Here is a 22098-nt window from a genome sequence, read left to right as displayed (position 1 = left end):
TCTCCTTCAGGTAATGCAATTAGATGCCACTAATATCTTGGGATGCTCTTCAAATTGCAAATGCACTCTTCCTAAATAGCACGCACGGTAATAACCAGTGACAGCACTCAAGAAGCCCGATTGAAAAAGCTTTTGCTTGTGACTGTGTGCAAGGAATTGCTCACATAAAATACTCCCACTGATCAAATTCATGAACTTTAAACTGAAGTCCAAATGTGTGCTGCTTGTTTGCCTGTTGCCCGGCAACCATAAGATTAAATCATGAACACTCATTTGCGAGGAAAGGTTTGGGCCATCACATCAGCGTTTCCTTCTTTCGTTGACCAGAAATCTGTTTTGACAAAGCAAGTGCTGCGGAAATGTGTCTGTTGCGATTTCATACGCACTAAACAGTGTTCACTCCTTTGGGACGATAGCGATATGATGTCACACTTTCCAGTGCCGCATCTATTCTTATGCAAACCATCTGCAGTAGCTTCCAGGTAGCTTGAGGGAATCTGTGGGATGTCAGAACTTGCTTGGCAATTATCTGCTCCTCTTGTACCAGTCAAAACTTTCTGCCGAGAAACAAAGAGAGCAACCTTGCTAAACACACATACAAACACGCTCTCGCTGGCGCGCATCAGGCTAAAGCCATGGGGCTGCATACATTAGCGCTGTATCTTCACCAGTTCATCCAGTCACTGTAATCTCAGGATACATCTCTTCACTTGATGGATTAGCTTGAAAATCAAAGAACGCACTACAGTCTCACACAAGGGTGCTGATCATTTGCTGTGATAGCAACTCCAGGGAAAGAACATCAAGGGGAGAGAGGGAGGCGGGAATCTTTCAATGGATTAACCCCAGCGATATGACGTTCGTTGCTCGGGCCATTGTACACGTCTTCAACTGCTATTGTCGGCGTCCCGGCTGTCTGTTTCTCAGTCATAAGGCGTCACATATCAAGCAGACTTCTGCGTCCGTTGTAGTCGGCCTTCCGTGTTGCATGGTGATGCCTCACTTGGATTGAATATTTCTCCTCCTGCAGGGTTTGTTGACGTATAAAAAAATGGTTTGGAGACGTGCAGGAGTTTTGTTGTCGGTTGCACGATGTAGATGCTTTACAATACTTGCTGCTCGATGAGGTATCATGAAACAGTACTGCAGCGTTGATGAAGCATGTCCTCATTTTCAGGGGCCACTAGATGGAGCTAGAAATGATATGAGGTTCCATTTAACTATGTACAGCAGACATTGAAATCTAGTGGAGTCGGAAAATTAGGACACTGTTTCATGAAACCTCATCACCCTTTAAATACTGTATCATGGAACCTTACCCCTCACTACTTTGGTAGATATATAAGGAATGCAGTACAGTTACAGTAGAGCTGGTTAAAGTTGAAGTGTTGAGTCCAGCAATGACCCTTTGCCATGAGCCAACACAATATAGGAATCCTGGGAGTTGTTTTATTAAACGGATGTGTCTTGGGTTTTATAAACTCAAATGAAATAAGCTTCTTTAGAGCGGTATGTACTCTCTTGAGCGTGTCTAGTGTTGTGGGTGCTCCAAGGTCAAACACTGGTTGGGGACAGGTACATCCAAACCCACGTATGCTGTGTTACTGCTTTGATCTATCTGAGAAGAAATCTTAAGTTTCACTACGACTCATGGCTCTTATCAGGGAACTTGAAGGCACTCTTCAAATGGGGAGTGGGGTGGTGAAAGAAGTACTTAGCAACTACGCTTTCATGAGATCCATTAGGAAATTTACATGGCATTATGAGGACTAGTTGCTGACTTCTGATTTCACCAGTGCATTGCCTCCTGCGGTTTTTTCATCTTTCCATCAGCCTCCTGCACCTCGAGTCACACCCCATCCTCTTCATGCCTCACTCACCACATCCATAAACCTCATTGTTTGTCTTCCTTTTCTCCTTTTATCTGATAACCTTGACCCTGACTCTCCAAACTCTTTCACATGTGCTGACCCTCAAAGCAAGTCTGATCTCATGCGCCCAAGTCAAAACCTCAGCATCTTCATACCTGCCACTTCTGACTCTGCTTTCTGTCGCGAAGCCAAACATCACCACCGTCCTATAGAGATTCCATTCATCTGGAAGAAGACCCGAGGTCATAGTGAAGACTGAGGGGAGAGATTATCTCCACTCTGAACTTTGTGGAGCGTCTCAGTCAAAGCTGTCCGGGAGAAGGATAGTCGTTCCTGATGGAACCGTTCCCATCAGGAATGTTATTTTCTTGGCTTGCAACTAAAAAGTAAGTATGTCTGGGATTTGACTTCAGCTGCCCCAGGCACATGTAAATGACTTTGCCACTTGATGTTTGAAGGAGGTAAAAGGGAGAAAAAGTCCCTAAGTGCAAAATCAAACAGACAAGAGGCGAGATTTTTCACTTTGCTGCCGATGACATATGCTGCCTTTTTTGTTTTCCTTTTTAAGTCGTCAAGGACACCAAGTTTGGGAAACATTAAAATTCAGAGTGTTCAAGAGGCGTTTAATAGTTTGAGATTCACGTATCATGAAAAAAAAGGTTTTAGCAGGAATCTTCCAACAGGCGAAGAAGGAATATGAAAGAGTCAACTCACATGACGGTGCAGTATGAATACATAACGCCCTACAAGTCAAAGCAGAGATTCATTTCTACGCGCGTTTCATAGCTGTCCGCATGATCCATATCTGCACTGAGGGCATTGAAATAAGGAAAGTATATATCCAGGTCAATGACATATCAATTTTTAATGATAAGATTAACAGGGGAACTTTCACATTACAGCGATATCAATTATGCACGATGAAGGCTTCTGAAGTTATAGCAATATCAGCTTACTTTTAATACATTTAATGTATAGAGAATGCAAAAAAATGCATGTCTCGATGTGTATTTTGATTTTCAGTCCGGGATAATGATGCAAATGTGAGGCAGGTCAATGTTTTTCTGTTGCTGTGGAGGATTCCTCCCGGTTCGTGAGCGCTGGATTTGAAAGACAATACTGACCGACAAATACACCTGGCTCATGCTGAGTGTTCACCTTCCACATGAGCCTCACAGCGTTTCCTGTCACTGTGTTTCTGTGCACGCCAGAGTTTGCTCCGATCAAAAATGAAAATGCCTATTATCCCAATGATGAAAACCAAACAATGTAAAACTATGAAAGTCTGACCCCGTCGATCCCCCGTCGATCACCGCCTTCAATACCGGACACCCCCGGCAATCGCTCTGCGTCTAATAATAGTGACTCCCAATGGCTTCTCTCGGGAAGGAAATATCAAAATAAAAACACGCGCTTCATTATTTCACCCCACTCTGATTTACATTTACACCCGAGAGAAAGTGATTTTCATGGAAGCCTCATGAATGTGGCGGCGAGCTGCATGCTGATCCCCGGCAAAACAGAGACACAAAGCAAGCAAGAGATCCACTCCACGCACGCCAGCCTCAAGAGGCAGCCATGATCTTATGTTCTCCATGTTTTCCCCACAGCAGTCAGGCGTGGATACACCATGTCACTGAGACCCAGACTACAATCCTCGCCCTTTGGAGTGGCAGCGCTGAATAATTCATGCGCTGCCAAATTATGTCCCATTTAATACCATTGAAGAGTTATGACTAGCCAAATAAAACTGCAGGAAAATGCCAGAAAATAACAATTCCAGTGACTTAAACATATATGTGAAATAAATATAAATTAATATGCATAAAATGCAAGTCATTATTTATGTATTTCATAATTCATAAAATAAATAAAAATAAATAAACGCCTTCACCGACTTTATTTAAAAATAATATTCTGCCACTTTTTCTCAATTTTTTTCTCCCCTTGTCCATGAGCCATCGCTACACATTGATTCCTTGTAGCTAACAACGCACTGTCTCTAACAACGCACCCATGAAAAATGAACTCATGTTTTCTATAAATCATCTTTAACCACAAACCACATTATCAATGACAAATATTTGCATGGAGCAGAAGTCGTCCACCAAAGATCCCCCAAGGATTTCCAGACCATTCCAGTCGCCCGTGGGGGTCAAACTAATGTGGTGTGTCTGTGTGACCTTAATCACTCCCAGGTTCATTCAAGCTTGGATTTCACTTGTGCGCCTTATTTCAGGTCACTGACTTAAAGTCAAAGTAGGGCGCAATCATTATCTGAGGGAGCACAACACAATCATCCACACAATATAATAAGGTCGGCCCAATTTACTAAAGTGCTGCACATTACCTCTGGGCTTGTGGATGGATATTTCTTCGCAGGCGATGTACCAGGCAAAGATCACACATGCAAACAACCTTAAGTGACGTATTTGCAACTGTTCTCAGTAGACTTTGCCAAAAAAAAAAAAAATAGCATGCAGCCCCAATTATACCTGTGTCTAGAAAAGGTCTCTGTCAATTCCTGTTCTACAACTGGAAGGAAAGCCTTTTGACTTTGGCAGTTACAAGAAGGACATTTCTAAACATTGCATAGGAATTGGAGTGAGAATATTTTTCAGATACTCTGTTTAAGACTGGGAGGGAGAAAGCAAACAGCACTATTGTCATTTTATATATATATATATATATATATATATATATATATATATATATATATATATATATGTATATATATGTTTGATGAAACTCTGGCCAGACCAGTCAAGACAATATAGCCTATAAAAATACCCTAAAAAAACACTCTCAAAGTGACACGTTACAATCCTACGAACTGATCTTGGGAATAAGCAGCTGCTTTTTCGAAGACAGCACGTGCATTAATTCTTCATGACCATGGCTGAATATCACACACATTATTCAGGACGACTCTACAAAAACATCCCTGATTCGATTATCATCCCATATTTCAACTCTCACCATCCACTCTCTGGTGGATTAAGATCTTGAGAGAGTTTTTTTTTTTTTCGAGCATAAAAACAACACGTCTCAGAGTCCCGCTCAGTGCACCTGAAAATGATCTATAATTTATGCCATGGTTTCAAAGTGCCCACAGTGTCCTAACATTGGCACACTCGATGGTGATATGAGCCATTAGAGACAAAGCACATTAGGCCACAATGTGAGATTTGACAGGCAATAGCTTTTTGTGGCTTACCTCTCTTTGCTAATGGCTCCGCGTACGTATAAGCTCTTTGTAGCATCCAACTAGTTTTCAAAGAATGTGAAGTGTACCTCTGTTATCGAAGGGTTTTGAGCGACTATTTCCATATTTCCGACTCTCTGCCAACTCTGTCTCTAGCCACTTCATAATGAGCTGTCATAACAATCGGATGGGTCAGTTTGAAGTGGTTTGTATCAATAAATGGAGAGGAAAGGATCCTGAAGAACAAACTCAATTCATTACTGTGCGACAAACCCGTCACTTAGCATTCACACCACCCGGTTTATGAGCTAATATAAGTGAACATTTTCATGTTTTTGCAATGACGCACGCAGACCGGCTCCTCCGGTTTATGTTGTGCGAACACTGTCCAACCATCCGCAGTTCTAGTGCAGCCTGGGTTAGGCAACTGAATATTAATCGCAGATCATCATGATGGAGATATCGCATTAAATGCAGTGTTGAAAGACAAATGATATCACCACAAACATACTCCCTCAAAATTACAGCCATCAGTTTTCCAAAAAGCAGGGTTCGGAACACACAAAACATAAGCGAAAGCCCAGAATAATGAACCAAGAAAGCGACGTTTGTTGCTGGTTGGTTTATTCCATGTGGTGTATTTGCATTAATCTTGACTGAGTGTGTAAAACACCGGCAGGACCACGTTCATTCAATTTAAATGTGAAGCGTTGAAGCCGTTCCCTCCACAACGGTGAGGCCACATGAGGAGTCAAGGCTGTAGATCAATAAATAGCTGGCTGAACTTTTGCTGGTTGGCTCGGCTCATGCAAAGGTTTAATTAGGTAATGACTTGAGCTCATTAGAAGAAGCCTTTTGTTGCAGGTGTCCACGCTGAAGGGATTGCCCGAGACTGGAGGTTAAATTCCTCGGTTACGGAACGCTATATAAAGTCCATGAGGCGTAGACAGGAGAGTTTTAGTGTCTCCCTTTGTATTCGTAAAGTGTGATGGTTTTCTCTTGGCTTTTGAAGCACTAGCATGTTGAACTCTACGTTTCTTTATCTGTTATCATTTTTTTCACTTCATTCTAACATTTAAATTTCAATTCCCATGTCATTCAAACACGCACACGTATCGTCAGGATGTGTATTCTGAAGGCTTAAAATGACTTGCGTGCTTAAACGCAGCGCTCCGTCCAGTCAATTTTAACAGGGTTTGAGAAGGGACTTATGGGGAATTAAGGGTCACCGTCTACTTTGAATTGTATTCTTCACTCATTTGTCAGGGGGGGAAACAGTGAGGATAGAAAAAGGCAATTGTCTGCCCTCCCCCGATTATCCCCTACGGAAGCCTATAATCTGTCTGAAAGTACTTAAAGAGTCAAGCAGCAAAATAAACAGCATTGATTATCATCCTACTGTTCTTTTTTCCCCGTTCATTCCTTGTTTTTTTTTTCTGTCTTTGTGGCGAGAGAGAGAGAGAGAGGGAGGAACCATGAGGCTGCTGCCTGCCCCCATCAGCTCCATCTGCTTGGGCAAATGTTAAGGCTGGCTAAATACCCCCTTAGTCCTCTGTTCAAACCAGATTATCAGCTCTTCTAAGGAGGCGGACAGGCGTCTTATCATCTCCCAATCTCTTTTACAAAGGCAAATCAAGAATTCTGTCCAGGGATTATCTGGATTACGGAGGAAACAGGCATGGCCCTCCCTGTACAATGTCTTAAGTTGTTGGCATTCAGTCTGTCAACCTTTAGCATGCAAACATGTGATGACTGTATTCTGGCAGGATATTTTTAACACCGCTTTACCAGCCAAATCTCTCTCTCTCTCTCTCTCTTACTACAAAAGCCCTTCTTTTGTAACCAGCAGAAGAGATTCTGGAGGCATCGGCGCTTGTGTGCTAATTTAGCTTTAGAAGCTAGAAGCAAAGAAAACAAAGCACCTGGCTTCTTACAACACCGACAGTAGCATTACATGGAGTCGAACAATGAACCACTGTAGGAAGTGGCTTGATTTGAAAACTGCATTAGCCTCAAAGGCGTGATAGATTGCAGAACAGGTTTCACATTGTGCGCTTCAAAGTGGATGGAGAGAGGGACAAATTTAAATGCAAACAACCTCTCCGGCGCTGATGTTCCCCCTGGATGCTGATATTGGCTTTTACCATTACTAGCCAACCAGATAAGAACAGAGAAACCTGCAGAATGTATTCAGTGGTCACGATTGTATTCTGCATACTGCTAAATCCGCAGACACCTTTTCATTTTCTGCTCAGAATCAAACAGCCTCAACAACGTGGAAGTGCTTTTTACTGCCCTTCCAGGACCTCATATTGCATGAAGCTTGTTGACCTCTCCACAATTCAATCCACCCAAATGGAAAATTTTGGAATCTGGGGAAAGCGGGAAACCAAAACAATAATAAAACTTTATGAGCCTTCTATCACCTTAAAAATGAAACCTGACCCTGAGATCTCACACACGACTTATTTACGCCTTCAACGACTTCAGAGCGAATTTCTTTAATCCGTTCCGAGTTGACTTTAGGTGTTTAGTTTTATAAGCCAGTTCGATAAATGGAAGAATCTGGGGGAGGTTCAACATAATTTCAAGCTTTTTATATTGATTTAATTGTCTTATTTACGGCCTTCATTACTGCTGCCTCTCGCTCACTCCATCATTGTACGACCGGCGTTGTGGAAATAAATCTTGGAAACTCCTGGCGAGTCAAGTTATCTGACCAGAATCCTGAAGTGGTCAGCATCAAACTCGCCAGCACTCACATGGTCCAAATCCAACAGTAAGGTTTTGGGCATTTTTGGGTTCTATGGTTGCAATGTTGGCAGCCATTATTCACACTGTTTTTCGACAGGCTGCTGGCCTCCTGAAATCTTACCTTGGCCAGCAAACAGAGAGGCTCTGTGGTCAGACTGTGGACACGCCTTGTTTATATGCATTTTGCAGAGATTGTGAGTCAGGGCTCACTAGTTCGTTTTTTGTTCTTTTAAAAAAAATTGCACAATAACTCAGAAGCAACAAATATATTCTAATAAAAACCAATAAAAATCCCAATAAACACACATTAGTTTCAGTTAAAACTGGGAGAAACCGGACAACTTGCCTTAACAAAATACAACACACAAATATATCACTGAAATGAATTGACCATCATGCAACTATGGTGAGAAAACGTATTGTTATATTTCATTTCACATTGCTTCAAGGCATCAATTCAATCACTGCATTTTGGACCATGGTCACAATATCAAGTCAGATTTGAGCTATTGAGCATTTAGCCAGAAGCCAATACACTTGATTCATGGACGTTGTTCTGTTCCCGTGACATGGCAGATGTTTGCGCTGTCATAGTACCTTTCAAGTGTCATACTCATGTCTGGGCATTTAAAGATCTTGAAATCAATTAAATCTTGAAATCAATTATAATGCAAAAGACAGGTGCAAAATACAATATTGTTGCATTAGCATTGAAAACAGCACACTTAATATTCTATATTTATTAATACCTTGGCCAATGAGGCGTTGTTTTCCCACCTGTGCTACTGCAAATAATTAGAAAAATTCAGGACAAAATTCCATGATTTTTTTGGGGGGGGGAAACTGAGCACGTTATAAAGGCGCGATGTTACATTTTCATGGTGTTCTGGATTTATCACGCTTGAGTTGAGAGACCTCTGCAGCCAGAAACAAATAAAAAAAATAAATCAAAATGAATAAATAAAACAACTTGCATGTGGCTGAGGTGCCGACACATGTTGTTCCGGAGCACTTCTTTAGGCTTGCTAGACACTGCTAGACACACCACTTCAGTATAGTGGTTCCGAACAAGCTGCTACTAATGATCTCATTGGAGACCAACAACTGTTTATAAGTGGGGCAATAACAATGGGAGAAAATCACATTATGGCGGGGGGCCGAGGTCTTTCTAGTATTCTTGTTTGTTGGGTTCACACGTCAAGTGAAGGAGGAATTTGAGACAAGAATTTGACTCCAGTTTGCGACAGGCTCGCCACAGTTTGCGTCGAGTCCTTTCATAATGACAATAGCAGCTGTTAAAAGAAAGAAAGAAAGAATGAGGCGCTGACAAGCCACGGCAAATCACCAGCCTCTGCATTTGGCCAGGCGACACGATTCATCCGACGTGAACGACGCGGATGATTCCTCTTGATCTCTTGTGTAATGGAGACAAGCAACAAGCCACTCGCGTCCTGCTCCCTATCAGCAACTGCTGTTTAAGATCCCACTCTTACCAAGTAACAAACAATTGTACGAGCGATCGATGACGCTCAGATCCCCGCGCCACAGTCACAGCTCGTTTAATCAACACAATTGTTTTCAATGAAAACAATCTCCGGGCTGTGGAGCCACTCAGTGTCTCAGAAAGAGCCGCTCGGCAGGTCTCCACACACACACACAAAGGTAGCAGGACCACCACTGCTATGGGGGCTGATTGAATTATTCAGTTTGGCAGAGATTTGGCAGCAATTGTGTGTGAGTGTTGCCTTGAGTGGAGTGCGCAGAAAGACAGCATCTACTTGTTTCCTGCACCGTTGCACAGCTCATGCATAAATAGCCTCTGCTTCGAGAGGCAGGTTGGCTCTTCCCTCCCGACGCTCTCAACACAGAGCTAATTGATCAGCATCTGTATTTAGACATGCTTCCAGATCAAATATACGTGACATTTATCGTCCCGACGCCGACACATCACCCCGGCCTCAGCCAGCAGCGCGCAAGTAGAACGTGACACGCAGCTTTCTCCCGATATCTCCCCTAGTTTACATCAAAAACAAGTGGTCCTTTGAGTCGGACGGCTCGGCTGGAAAGGCGGTGCTCAGGGACTGTCTGACAAGTGGAACAAAGAGAAGAGAAAAATCCAGGGAACATCACACCTTGTTTAAATGTCGCCACATTAATTCACAGCTCAACGGTTAAATGAGCAGGATTAAAAGAAAACGGTTACACTTCCTCTAAATGATTACTTTTGGGACCGTGCTAGAGGAGGCTCTGGAATCCGATGGTAAACATACATCCATCTGTTATCATCCGACATGCCAGACAAGTTAGCATGACAGAAGAGTTGACTTTGCCCCAAAAATGCGGCGCATTGATGGTCCAACACGTTGTATGTCAGATCAACAACACAGCGTTCTTGACAATAAGTCAGAAATACGGTGCGGAATCACTTATTTTCGGCCCCTCAAGTAACTCGCCTTTTTATGCGCTGGGTTATGGCAGAAAGCAGCTTTTATCATTGCACATTCCCCTTCGCGAGAATAGGACGTTGTTAATGCAGCGCGTACACATTGATTGAAAAACGTTTCAGAATAAATTGGTTCTCGCAGACAATGGCCTTTTACGTATTAAAATATTATTATGATTGTTTTTATTGTTGCTTTCATTACTGCCAGCCGTGGGCTCCGTAAGCGGCGGCAATCAGCTCCAACAAGATGTTATCTTAAATAGCCATTTGGTGGAGTTACTGGAAGATGGCTGCGACGTCTGAGCAGATTGTGCGTAAAAAAAGAAAAAAAATCAGTAATTTATGAGTGTGTAGTTCTAGTTTTACATAATAGATGGAACGGTGGAGGTGATGATTTCCCCTGTCAAGGTCGCGGAAAGTCGCAGGGCTCTCTACGTGCCGTCTGCAGTGGCCCAACTGAAGCTTTCGTTCATAACGCTGCTTTATTTTCACCCTTATTTGCTGTGTGTACAAAACACAAACATTTTGAAAGCGCTGCTGAAAAAGCCCCGCGGCCACAGCGGCGGTCGCCCGGCAAAGAGCTGGAGAAAGGAGAGAGGAAAAAATAAATAAAATGAATGAGAAGCATATGGGCAGCCTCCGCGGATGTCTGCGCGTGTTGCTCAATTTCCAGACGTTATTGTATTATAAACATACTACACATGGCAGGCTTCCTGACCAGTCACAAGAAATCCAATCGCATGTTCTCATAAGTCATGAATCAATATGTCCAGAAAAGGGGGGCATGTAATACAACCTGGAGCACACTTAAGATTGTATCCAAATGAAGTGACATCTATTTCCGTGCTGCTCAACAAGACGCAACGGGCTGCGATATTAATACGGACCCAATTTCCATTAAATTAGAGGTCGCTTTATGATATATATTGAATAAAATCCCAACTTTTTTCCTTTAAACTAGATGATCAGCTTCAACGACAGTGACAGTCTGAGGGATTATAATGATAACAATGGCAACTTCAGCAGAAAAGTCCCACTTCCTCTGTATTTGGCTAGAAAAACAAGTGCGCACCTCCTTTATTTTCAAGCCAAATGTCGAGACACATTATACCACAGCTTTGTTTCCTCCTTTTCCGGCTCATTTAAAAGCATTTCATGAGCAAATGACATAGGAAAAGAGATGTAATTCATCCGCCTCGAAGAGACACAACTACCTGCCTCATGAGAAAAAAGGACGGCTGCTTTTAAGCTGAGATGAGCGGGTTTACACTAAATTATTGCTAGAAAGTTGACATTTACGCACTCTCTATTCAAGCTCCATTTGAGTGTGCTCCGTCTCTCAATCCACCAAGGACATCCTCCCTCAGGGAGCTGATTATCTTGCTCACTTTTATAATTTCACTTTGATTGGCAATTAAATCTTCCACTTTCATGCTATTGTTTTATTCCTTTCAAGTCTTTATTTTGGGACCAGCTCTGCATAAACACGGAGAACTGAGAAGTTAGCTCAACAGTTAGGTGCCGCACCTTCCGCCACAGTCTGCTGTGCTGGGATGTGTTCGGCTGCTGCCTCTGTACATCACCATCAAACATCATTATCAGCGCCAAAGAAACAACCAAAATGATCCCAGAAAAGCTTCTCTTGTGCTGTTCTCCGTCTGAGCACTTCAAAGGCCTCCCCACATTTCCATAACTTTTACACATAATTATTTGCTAATGAGCAATACGCCAACAATTGCGTTGTTTATTTCCTCCCGTCCCGGCGAATCTTTTCACAATATTTGGTGGGTGGTATAAAAAAGGGCATTTCTCTGCGCTCGAAATGGACCAATTAAACCATCAGCCTGACACACATTAAACCGTCCCAAGCCTTTGCCTGTTAACCCACTTTGAGGCTCATGAAATAATAAGAAATACACCAGACCAAAGAAACTTCATGTTTTTGTAGAGAAAAAAAAAATAAATCAACATTTCAGTGTGAGGGGAGGAGGCTCAAAAACTACAGTAAAAAATGACATCATAAATTTTACCTTGTCTTACTGTGATATAGCCGAAAGTCACCAAGATCGATAGCTGACCCTCCAGAGACTAAGTCCAAGACAAAGTGTCTGAGGCTGAGTTCAGACCAAACTGAGTGCAAAATGGGGTGATTTAAGCAGACAGCTTTCCAAAGATGTACGACATACACAAGTCTCACAAAACGTGAAATGTACTGTGTAGCTTCAAAGACGAATTGACTAAGAAGGAGTTGCTGACTATTGAGGAGTTAAAAAAGTGACCAGCTGTGACTGAAGAACTGAACTATAAAAGGGCAGGAGGTACATTTAAACATGTCGAATAATTTCAATGAATCATCTCACTCTATTTTGGAGTTTTCAAACAATCCACTTGCATTTTTCACATCTGTTTTTAAACTCATAGTAACGTTGAAAACTTTCAGCGTATTTCTGCCTGTTTGAATGAATAAAACACACATATGAATCGAAGACGTGAAGCCACCTGCCTGTACCCCGTTAAAATGTGTTCTAAACAAATGAACGAGTCATCAAAAATATCCAATACAATGCAAAAGACTTTAATAAATTTCAGAAGCCACACATACATGAACAAAACATTTACAGTTGTCTCCACACTGGCAAATCAAAGTCCAATACAAAGATCATGTAAGGTGCATATTGTAAATCACACTGAATCAAAGTGAGGTTTTCTGTCTCTGCAACACAAGCGTTCCATATGTATGATAGGTTTTTTTGTTCTTTTTTTTTTCTTTTGTAGTTTTTTTTGCATGTTTTTATTTTTCCAAAGATCAGGCAAACCTAACGTTACACTGTGCTAGGATGCTAAGCATATTCTAAACTGTGGCTCCTACGCACCTGTGAATATATTTGATACCATAAGTACGTGAATATACCTCCTTCAATAATAACAACCCGCGTCACACAAAGGCAACAGACATGAAATTAAAAGCTGGGTAAGACTGCCGAATATCGGAAGTGGAGCAACATCAGTGAGGGCTGCTGGAAAAAAAGAAAAATCCTATTTAATTGGGGATTCCATTTGTACAGTTCTGACTGTGTCTATCGCTAATTTCATGAACCTAATTCTACAGATACAAGTTTGTGCACCTCACATACCAAGGCTTGTCACTCAGCAGAACAACGGAACGACAAAGCTACTAATCCATCGAACCAGATACATCCATATATTGTAGTGGTCATTATAACCCTAGAGGTGTACAAAACAAGTGCTGTCCGCTGATAAACAAGAGCTTCTAATACATTATTGCTGTTTCCATAGGACCTCTGTATTCACTGTCAAAGTCTTGTCTATGTGTCACTTCATTCCAAGTCGTGTTCTTCCTGCTTTGTTGTCCGTGTAAGCTCTAAGACTCATATTAAAGCTGGCATGAGGATTATTATGATTATGATTTCTTTGCCATCTGGAGTCGTTTTTGCATCCCAAAGGTTAAATTATTTTCGACTTGGCCATTGAATGCGACTCACAAAAGGTGAGGCTTAGTGCTTTTTCAAATCCGCCCTACATAAACAGCTTTCGATTGTAACCCCAGCAGTTAGTCCCTCGCGATTGTGGCTTAGCTCAAAGTATTAAACTTGTCCAACCATTTGTCCGACTGACAAAACAACACGTTGATCTGTGGAACAGTTGAGCGCAACCGCTTTGGTATTGGAGGCTGGTTCTGTCCGAGTTGAAATATTAAAGGATGCATTTCTGCTTATCTAGGCATAAGACCTTGTAGCATATAAGTTTTCATGAGGAACTTGAACATAAAAATCTCCGGAATACAAATGGCCACACTTTGTAAAAACAAGGCAAATTGCTGAATAAATATAAACACCATCGACTCCCAGTCATATTGATACATATCAACATATATTACAAGCCGAGTGACTGCATTTCAAAGCAACTTTACAGTGAGAGTTTCTGGAGGGATGTTGCAATGTCAAAGCATGTAACACTTCCGACGGAGTCAAAAGAAGGAGCAACTTTCAGGCGGGGGAAAAGAGCGCTTCTCTCTCTTTAGAGCTCCCCCCCCCTCCACCGCCACCTTTTTCTCTGGTTTGTACGAAGAGGTTGGATTTGAGGTTGTAGAGGCAGCAAAAGTACTTGTGTCACCTCTCCACTTCTCTCCTTCTGACCTCTCTTTCGTTTTTTCTCTTTAGGTAGCGGAAGCTAGAGATTGATTTTAATCCTGTGGGAATGAGCTGTACCTGTGCCACAGAGTGTGCCATAGTGTGGTGGTTTCAGTGCCGTCTCCTGAAATATAGAGAGACAGACAGATATAGGGAGATTGTAGTTACAATATCATCGAGCTGTGAGCAGCCTAAGCTGAAGCCTTATCAGTGTCAGGCGACGCTGAACACTGGATAAAACATCTCTGAAGAGAGAGGCAAAGATAACAAAAAGCATTCTTCAAGGCACGGCTGGCAATCGCATGGTTTTTGTCTAGGGCTTTTTTTTTTTTCTTCTTCTGTCGTGTTTCCTTGAAGAATGCTGCAGGTGTCACAAGACTGTGCATTTTCCTGTACTTATCAGAGAAATTTTATCCAATTATCAGTGCCAATTTTGTCACGGGCCTTTTGGTCTCCCACCACACTAGAGCAACACTCATTTCCCCCTCAAAAAGCCATTTGGGTAAATTTAAGCCCACTCTTCGGGGACCCTTGCCAGTGGGTCCTCTGATATGTACAGAAATGTCATTTTGCTCCGCACAAGACTCAAGCTGGAGCTAACGTGAGCAGCGTTAGCATGGCACACAGAGTACAGATGTGATGAGCCAACAAAAACAAGAGTCAATGACGGACACTCACAGTCATGAGCCAGTGTTTCCCTTCGCAGCAAAGACTGATGCCGAATTCATTTGTGTATTATGTTTGTCAAGGCACCGACCAGTTTCATCCAAACCCATGGCACTCTTCTTAACTCAATTCAGTCAAGGTGTATCACTACTTTTATGGGGGGTTGACTGCATCAAATAAGATGAAAGATTCCATTTCTGTTGGGCGAAAGTTTTGCAGCCCCTTGAGGTGTTTCAAACCATTTGTCAACCTCACTGTCAAATGTGGATCGCCAAATGGGGCTGGAACCAACGGCCTACTTACTCCCATAAATACACTGAAATGGAACTATTTTGACTGACAATTGATATTCGACATGAAAGCAACGCGGACCTGAGGTATGAATTTCACAATCATGCTTGTGTGAAGCCAGAAAGAGGCTGCATCCGCTGGGTAACCAGGACATATGGCGGGACAAGTCTGGGCTCTCTGTAGCCTTGTCTTCATCAGATATGTAAAGGCCATGGAAACAGTTGAGCTGACCTTGATTCAACTACAAACGTCATTTTATTTATTTATTTTTACTTCTTCTTTTGCTCGGGGCAGATTAAAAAAAGAGAGAGAGAAAAAAAAAAATGTCATCCAGTGACTCTCCGCTCAACGACAAGCAGATTTCAAATTGCCTCGACAAACAGTCTAATACCCTGCGATAAGACGGATATAAAGGAAATTGATTTGCAAGCGCTGAAATCGCGAAACATAAAATATAATATAGATTTATATTCCTATCTCCTGAGCATAACCAAATGATGTTAATCATATTCTTTTATGAATTGCTAATCTTGTACAGCACTGAATGAACCTCTGTTCCCACTGAGCATCTTCACGCCTTACACCTTTGAGTGTGCGTGTTTTCTAACGCCGCCTTCTATACATACTGCGCCACTTCAATTTGCCACCCGACTAAATGCAATGAAAGGTGCCGATTTTAATATGATTTGAAGGTTACAGTGAACAGTGGTTTATCTCAGGTCACACGTGAGAAGCATTATGGTGGAATCCTTTCCACAACTCCGGAGTTCAGAATTCCATCTTGAGTACCAAGTGCTTTTAATGGGCTTATTCCTAACACACCGTGGCAGAGCATAGCGGCTCACCATGGTCTCACATGAAAGGTGGTGGAAGGGAATGACTATCCACTCGGCGTGGGTGTCTTCATAAATTATCCCAAGCATAATGCTTCATGGGATCAAGAGTCATTTACCAAAACTATGCCATGAGGAATTTGCTACGCTTGCTGGATGTCACACAGAAGCACACTGGAGGCGATGCAAAATCAAGTTTCAGAATGAGAAAAAAAGAAAAAAACAGACACTGTGTGCGACACGAGGGTACAGACAAAAATAAAAAGCTCATCAAACAGTTAATGATTGATGCAATATGGTGAAACTCAAGCCAAAAGTGAGCGTGAGGCGGTCGATAATTGTGATGAAAATGAAAACCAACACAACAAAGACAGAGCCGAGCAGTGAAAAAGAGATGCCGTCGGAGACAACGTGTTCGACACCCATTTCACCAACAGGTCAATACAGACAGATAAATGTGCACAGCGCCACCGCAGTCATTGGAAAAAATGAAACAACACTCCGCGTGTATTTGGAACAGTGATGTCAGTGTGCGCTTTAGAACAGCAAGCTATCTACATATACCATTTATAACAATAATTGGGGTCATTACAGAGAGGCATTTTTCTACTAAATGCAGCATCGCCTTGGCAGGCTTTTTATGGACTAGTGCTCCCTTGGCGTTTAAGTATATTGGTCTCAAGGCTGTGCGTCACCTTGATCTCACTGACCCCCCTCCCCGCCCAGAGCAATACTCAGTCTTCCCCATAGCGCTGTGCTCTGGCTGTCAGCCCTGAGCAAGGCCACCTCTCTTTACCTCTGATTTACTTTTATTTCCCTTGCCAGCTTTTATTTATTGGGGCACTTCGCATTTGGCACATATCTCTTATGGAACCACACACCCTTTTCGGTCCACTGGCATTCAATCCAGCTCCTGTCCCACAATACCTGGCTGGCAAACGCATGAATATGAGTCCAAATATGATGTGGGCACTTGGCCACCTGGGCTTGTTTACTGTCTTTTGTAAATATCTTTGGAGTCAAGAATAGTGGGGAAAATGAGCCGCAAAATATATATATATATATATATATTCTTCCTGAATAGTGTTTGTCTAATAAATTTGTTGAAAATCTCATTCGGCCCTCAAATAAATCGCCAGGCAAGAGCCACTTATTTTTGACTCTCATAAAAGGCTACCTGCCAAAAGACCCTTCAGTTTAGTCTGAACTAAAACCAAAACTGGACTGGTGTTATTGTTTGGCTGACTAGGGCTGACTAGGAAGTGAAGTCAATCAAAAGCAATTGAACCCTTTTCCGGGTTAATAGCGGTACGTTTCAAGAGGCATCCATGTAGTGTGTGAAATCAAATCCCCGGGCTGCATGCTTCCACCTTCCTACTTCTACGACTCCTTCCACAGTATAGCACGGGGCGTATGAGTGGGGACTAGTGTGGGTGGGTTTAAAAAGGAAGTCATGAATTACCTGTCGGGTGGCGATTTGCCCTGCGGTCTTGAATCCCCCCTGACAGCTGCACTCTGAGACACTGTACGGGTCGGAGCTAGTCGACGAACACTTGGAAAGTGAGTCACAGCCCACCACGAATGTGTTGTCCAAAGGCAGCTCCTGGATGACATGGTGCTTTTTTGGTGCCACTGGAGTCTCTGGTTTGATTTGAAATGTAGGCTGAGGTGACGCCGACTTGTAATGCTTGGCTAAGTCTGGGCTGTCAGGTTTAAAAGTGGTGGGCGTCGTGGCCCAGTTGTACTTTCCCATCGTTTGCTCCTCCAGCTCCACAGGGAGATCAAGCGTGCCGTTCACGTGCTCGTGGGTTGGGTCATCAGTCTTAGACTCATCGATGGTGACAAAGTTCAAGAGGAGGCTCTTCGGGGAGCGCTTCTTTCGCTTCTTCTTTTTCTTGATTTGACGGTTCTCTTGGTTGGGCGAGACCCACTCCCCACTTTGCTTGCCTTTCTGCACCACCTTGTGTCTGGGTGTCTGTCGGCAGCGCACCAAAGCAGTCACAAATATCACCAATATGACGGTCATCGTTCCCGCTATGATGGCAATGACGACAATCACGTATCCATTGGCTTGGGGGGCGACCTCACTGTCCCCGATGTTACGATCCAAGGGGGTCTCCATGCTCTTCCGCAGCTGCTCTTGGATGAAAGTGGCGTTTGACACAGTGTCATTGACAAACAGGTGAATCAGTGCGATGGCATGTAATGACTCGGGTTGGCCCAGATCTTTCACCTTCACCACCAGCCGATGCAGCCCCTGGTCAGCTGACATTATTTTCTCCTGCAGTGTTATGTTACCCGTTGTTTTGTCGATGGCAAACAAGCCTCGCGGAGAGACCCGAGACGTGATGATGATGTTGCTGAGAATGCTATAATGCAATTCCGCATTCATACCTGTGTCATTGTCAATGGCAAACACCCTTGTGACCACAGCCCCCGGGGTGGTGGTGGTCCTCACCAGGTCGTAGGAATAGTTAGACGACGGGATGACGAACACGGGACGATTGTCGTTGACGTCCACTACGTTAATAGTCACCTTAGCGTAGGAGGAGCTGGCCGGTTGTCCTGCATCCACTGCCTTCACCATGAACGTGTAGGAGCTCTGCTGCTCCCTGTCAAAGGTGATATTGGGTTTGATCACGCCAGTTTGGGGGTCAATGATGAAATTGTCTTTCCCATTCAAAATGGACAACGTGACCACGGCGTTATCTCCTGCGTCAGCATCCGTCACTGTGATAAGGCCGACGGTGCCATAGAGCGGCAGGTTTTCAGGGACATAAAAATTGTACTCGGGGTGCGTGAAAGCCGGGCTGTTGTCATTCAGATCCTGGACAATGAGTTTGACAGTGACATTGCTCTGTAAAGACGTGGAGCCGTTATCTCTCGCTATAACAGTGAAGGCGTATCTCTCCCGCTTTTCTCTGTCCAGTCGCTTGCCGACAGAGAGGATTCCTGAGCGCCGGTCTATGTTGAAGCCGTCCGGCGCATCGGGGCCCAGCGTATAAATGATCTCCGAATTGTGTCCGCTGTCCGCATCCGTGGCGCTGAGCTTTATTAGCTGTGTGGAGGGGTCATTGTTCTCTGGTATGGAGAGTTGGATTTCGGGCTGGGGGAAGACGGGAGCATTATCGTTCTCGTCCTTGATTTTAATTAGAACCATGGCAGAAGTGTTCAGGGGAGGAGTCCCCCTATCAGAGGCCACTATCTTAATGGCATATTCTCGAGTCATCTCATAATCGAGTGGGGCAGCTGTCTCCAGTAAGAACTGATCGTTGAAGACGGGCTTTAGCCGAAATGGAACATCGTGATCAGTGTAGCAGGCGACTTTACCGTACAGATCGGCGTCCTTATCGGTGACAGTGATCAGAGCTATTTTGGTGTTAAGTGGCGCATTTTCAGACAGGAGTACAGTTCCGTTGACCAAGTTGATGATGTAGCGGGTGTCTATGGAGGGAACGTTGTCGTTCACGTCCGTGACATTCACAATCACCGTCGCTCGGGACGGCGTGGAGCTGCCATCGCTGGCGAGGACGATGAGTTTGTGCACCGGGGTGAGCTCCCTGTCCAGCGGTTGCTTCACAGTGATCAGTCCAGTCGTGCCGTCGATGGCAAAGTGGCGCTTGGTAGATGCGGAAACCTGGTTGCTGAAGGCGAAGTGAATCTGCGCGTTGGAACCAAGGTCAGCATCCGTGGCGTGAAGCTGAACGACCGACGTTCCCATGGGAGCATTCTCCGGTACCATGACCTCCAACTCACTGTCCTTGAAAACGGGTCGGTTGTCGTTGACGTCGGAGATCGTGACCTGGAGGATGGCGGTGCTGGATTTGGGAGGGTTGCCGCCGTCCTCCACCTTGATCTTCATCACAAAGGTGTCTTTCTGCTCTCGATCCAGGTTCTGCTGAACAATGAGCTGTGGCCACTTGTCACCCTCGGGGGTCTCGATGATGTCCAGCCCGAATTCGCCAACGCTCTGTAAAACAAATTCAGTTGTTCAGTGACGTTCATCAGTTCCACGTACATTAAAAAAGGGCCATTTTTGATGCTGCCATTGACAGAACTGGTATTAAATGACTGAATTTGAAATTGACATAGTTGCTTTTCGGTACAAAAAATAGCTCAAACGGACCCGTAAGTATCAGTGATGAAAACATCCATTCAAATGTCTTATGTTTCCTCCAGACTGAGTGGCTGAATATTAAATATACTGCAGTTGGATTACGCCATTTAAACACTGCTCGTACGGACGTCCAAAAACTGTCCGAGACAGCAGAGCCATGCATGCTGAGTCCTTTTCTTCAACCCAAAATTGAAACATGGCAATGGAGGATTTGATACATACGTAGCTCTGGAGAAAAAATAAAGATGAAAGGAGGGAAAGTAAGAGAGAGATGGAGAGAGGGTGAGGGGGAGGAAATAAAGAGGGGATCAAGCCTATGAATGAGCTGCATGCACATTATGAAACAAAGAAGCCCTTTGAAGCTCTCCCAGTCAGAAGCAGTTTCATGGTAAAACAAGGGAAAGCATCCTCTTTACAGAGATAAGCTTCATGCCGCACATAATGTTGGAAAAGATTACTGTGTCTCAGCACAGCTATCAAATGAGATTAAGATATATACATTCTCCTCGTTCAAGGAAACCTTTTTTTTTCTACCAAACTGCGAGCGCCAGACTCCTCGAAGGTTTTCGAATCTTGAGCCACGCTTGTGCCAGCGCCGTGCTGTAGCTGACACGAGGGAACACGCAGCTGCAGCATGTAAATTATTGTGTACTCTGAAAAATTGCTTGCTGAGGAAATGTTGTACACATTCCAGTGATTGACAGAACTACTCACAGCAGCCAAGCCTGCTGCAATGATCAGCTCGACCCTCAGTTTAGGGATTCAACTGGCAAGAAAAAGTCACGGGGGGAAGAGCATGTCGAGCAAAATGATACTGTATAGGAAGGCAGACGTTTTTATTCAATCATCGCAGCTATTCGTGGTGATGCTAAAAAAAAAAAAAAAAAAAAAAAAAAAAAAGCCTTCACCATCCACGCAGTCAAATAGAGCCGAAGCTTAGAATCTGCATACGGTTCGGAAATTGGCAAAGCTGGTTGTAAATAGTGGAATGAAGAGTTAGCATGTGTCAAAGGGAATGTTGCAGGGTGATTTATGATCTTGCATTTCCTCTATGCTTTTGTCTTGGTTTTGCACAGTTTTACAGCTGACAAGACAGCACTGAGTGCATTTCAATAAGTCTGAGAGAGCTATCTCTCAGGCGGCGCATCCTCCTGAATGCAAAATTAGTCTGGTGGATTGTGATAAGATCTAAGAGCAGGCTAAGAAAAGGCCAAATTCGAACATGAATCACGAGCTGGAAGCCTGCGGCTGAGCAAGGACAAAGCCGGCTAAGTGAGCACATTGTACTATACCCCATTCTGTCATCACACCTGTCAGCCTCAACCTGGATGAGTTGCGTTCAGTCCACAGTACAGTGCCAAAAGTCACCGAGGTGATAAGGATGGGATCAGGGCACTTTATTGTTGTGGGATGACTTTTTTTTTTTTTTCTCTCGGAATAATTGCAAGGTTTCTGCCGTAAATCAAACCACCCAATGATGCATGGAGAGCAGAGCCACACAGTCTTGGCATGGATCGGGTAAAGGCAGAATTCAAACTCGTGTCATTACATGATAATGCACATGAAGAGCAGAACGTGTGCATAATCCCTCGATAGGATTTTGACATTTAGCATCAGAGAAAAATTGTGAACCTATAACATAAAAAAATAATCCCAAACAAGTTCCATGTGTTTGCGCAAGCTAAACAAGGTAGTGTACATCAGTAAACACTGAATTCCAAATGTATATTCTCTTCATAGCAAGCAGTGATTTGACAACACATTACA

The 22098-nt window shown here is 43.5% G+C and overlaps 1 protein-coding gene across 4 annotated transcripts in view; it reads right to left on the bottom strand.

The window, feature by feature from the left end:
* pcdh11 (protocadherin 11) overlaps positions 1 to 22098 on the bottom strand; it is a 136059-nt gene that overhangs the window by 103604 nt on the left and 10357 nt on the right. For 3 of the 4 annotated variants that reach the window (XM_053879420.1, XM_053879421.1, XM_053879423.1), the window contains exon 3: positions 17677 to 20184. In XM_053879420.1, the coding sequence (XP_053735395.1) occupies positions 17677 to 20184 (2508 nt within the window). Of the gene's footprint in view, positions 1 to 4655; positions 14549 to 17676; positions 20185 to 22098 lie in introns of those variants that run through there. The other variant, XM_053879424.1, reaches the window with a different exon arrangement.

Source organism: Synchiropus splendidus, chromosome 11, assembly GCF_027744825.2.
Source record: "Synchiropus splendidus isolate RoL2022-P1 chromosome 11, RoL_Sspl_1.0, whole genome shotgun sequence".
Taxonomy (NCBI): Eukaryota; Metazoa; Chordata; class Actinopteri; order Syngnathiformes; family Callionymidae; genus Synchiropus; species Synchiropus splendidus.
This window is presented reverse-complemented; position numbering and strand designations above follow the sequence as displayed.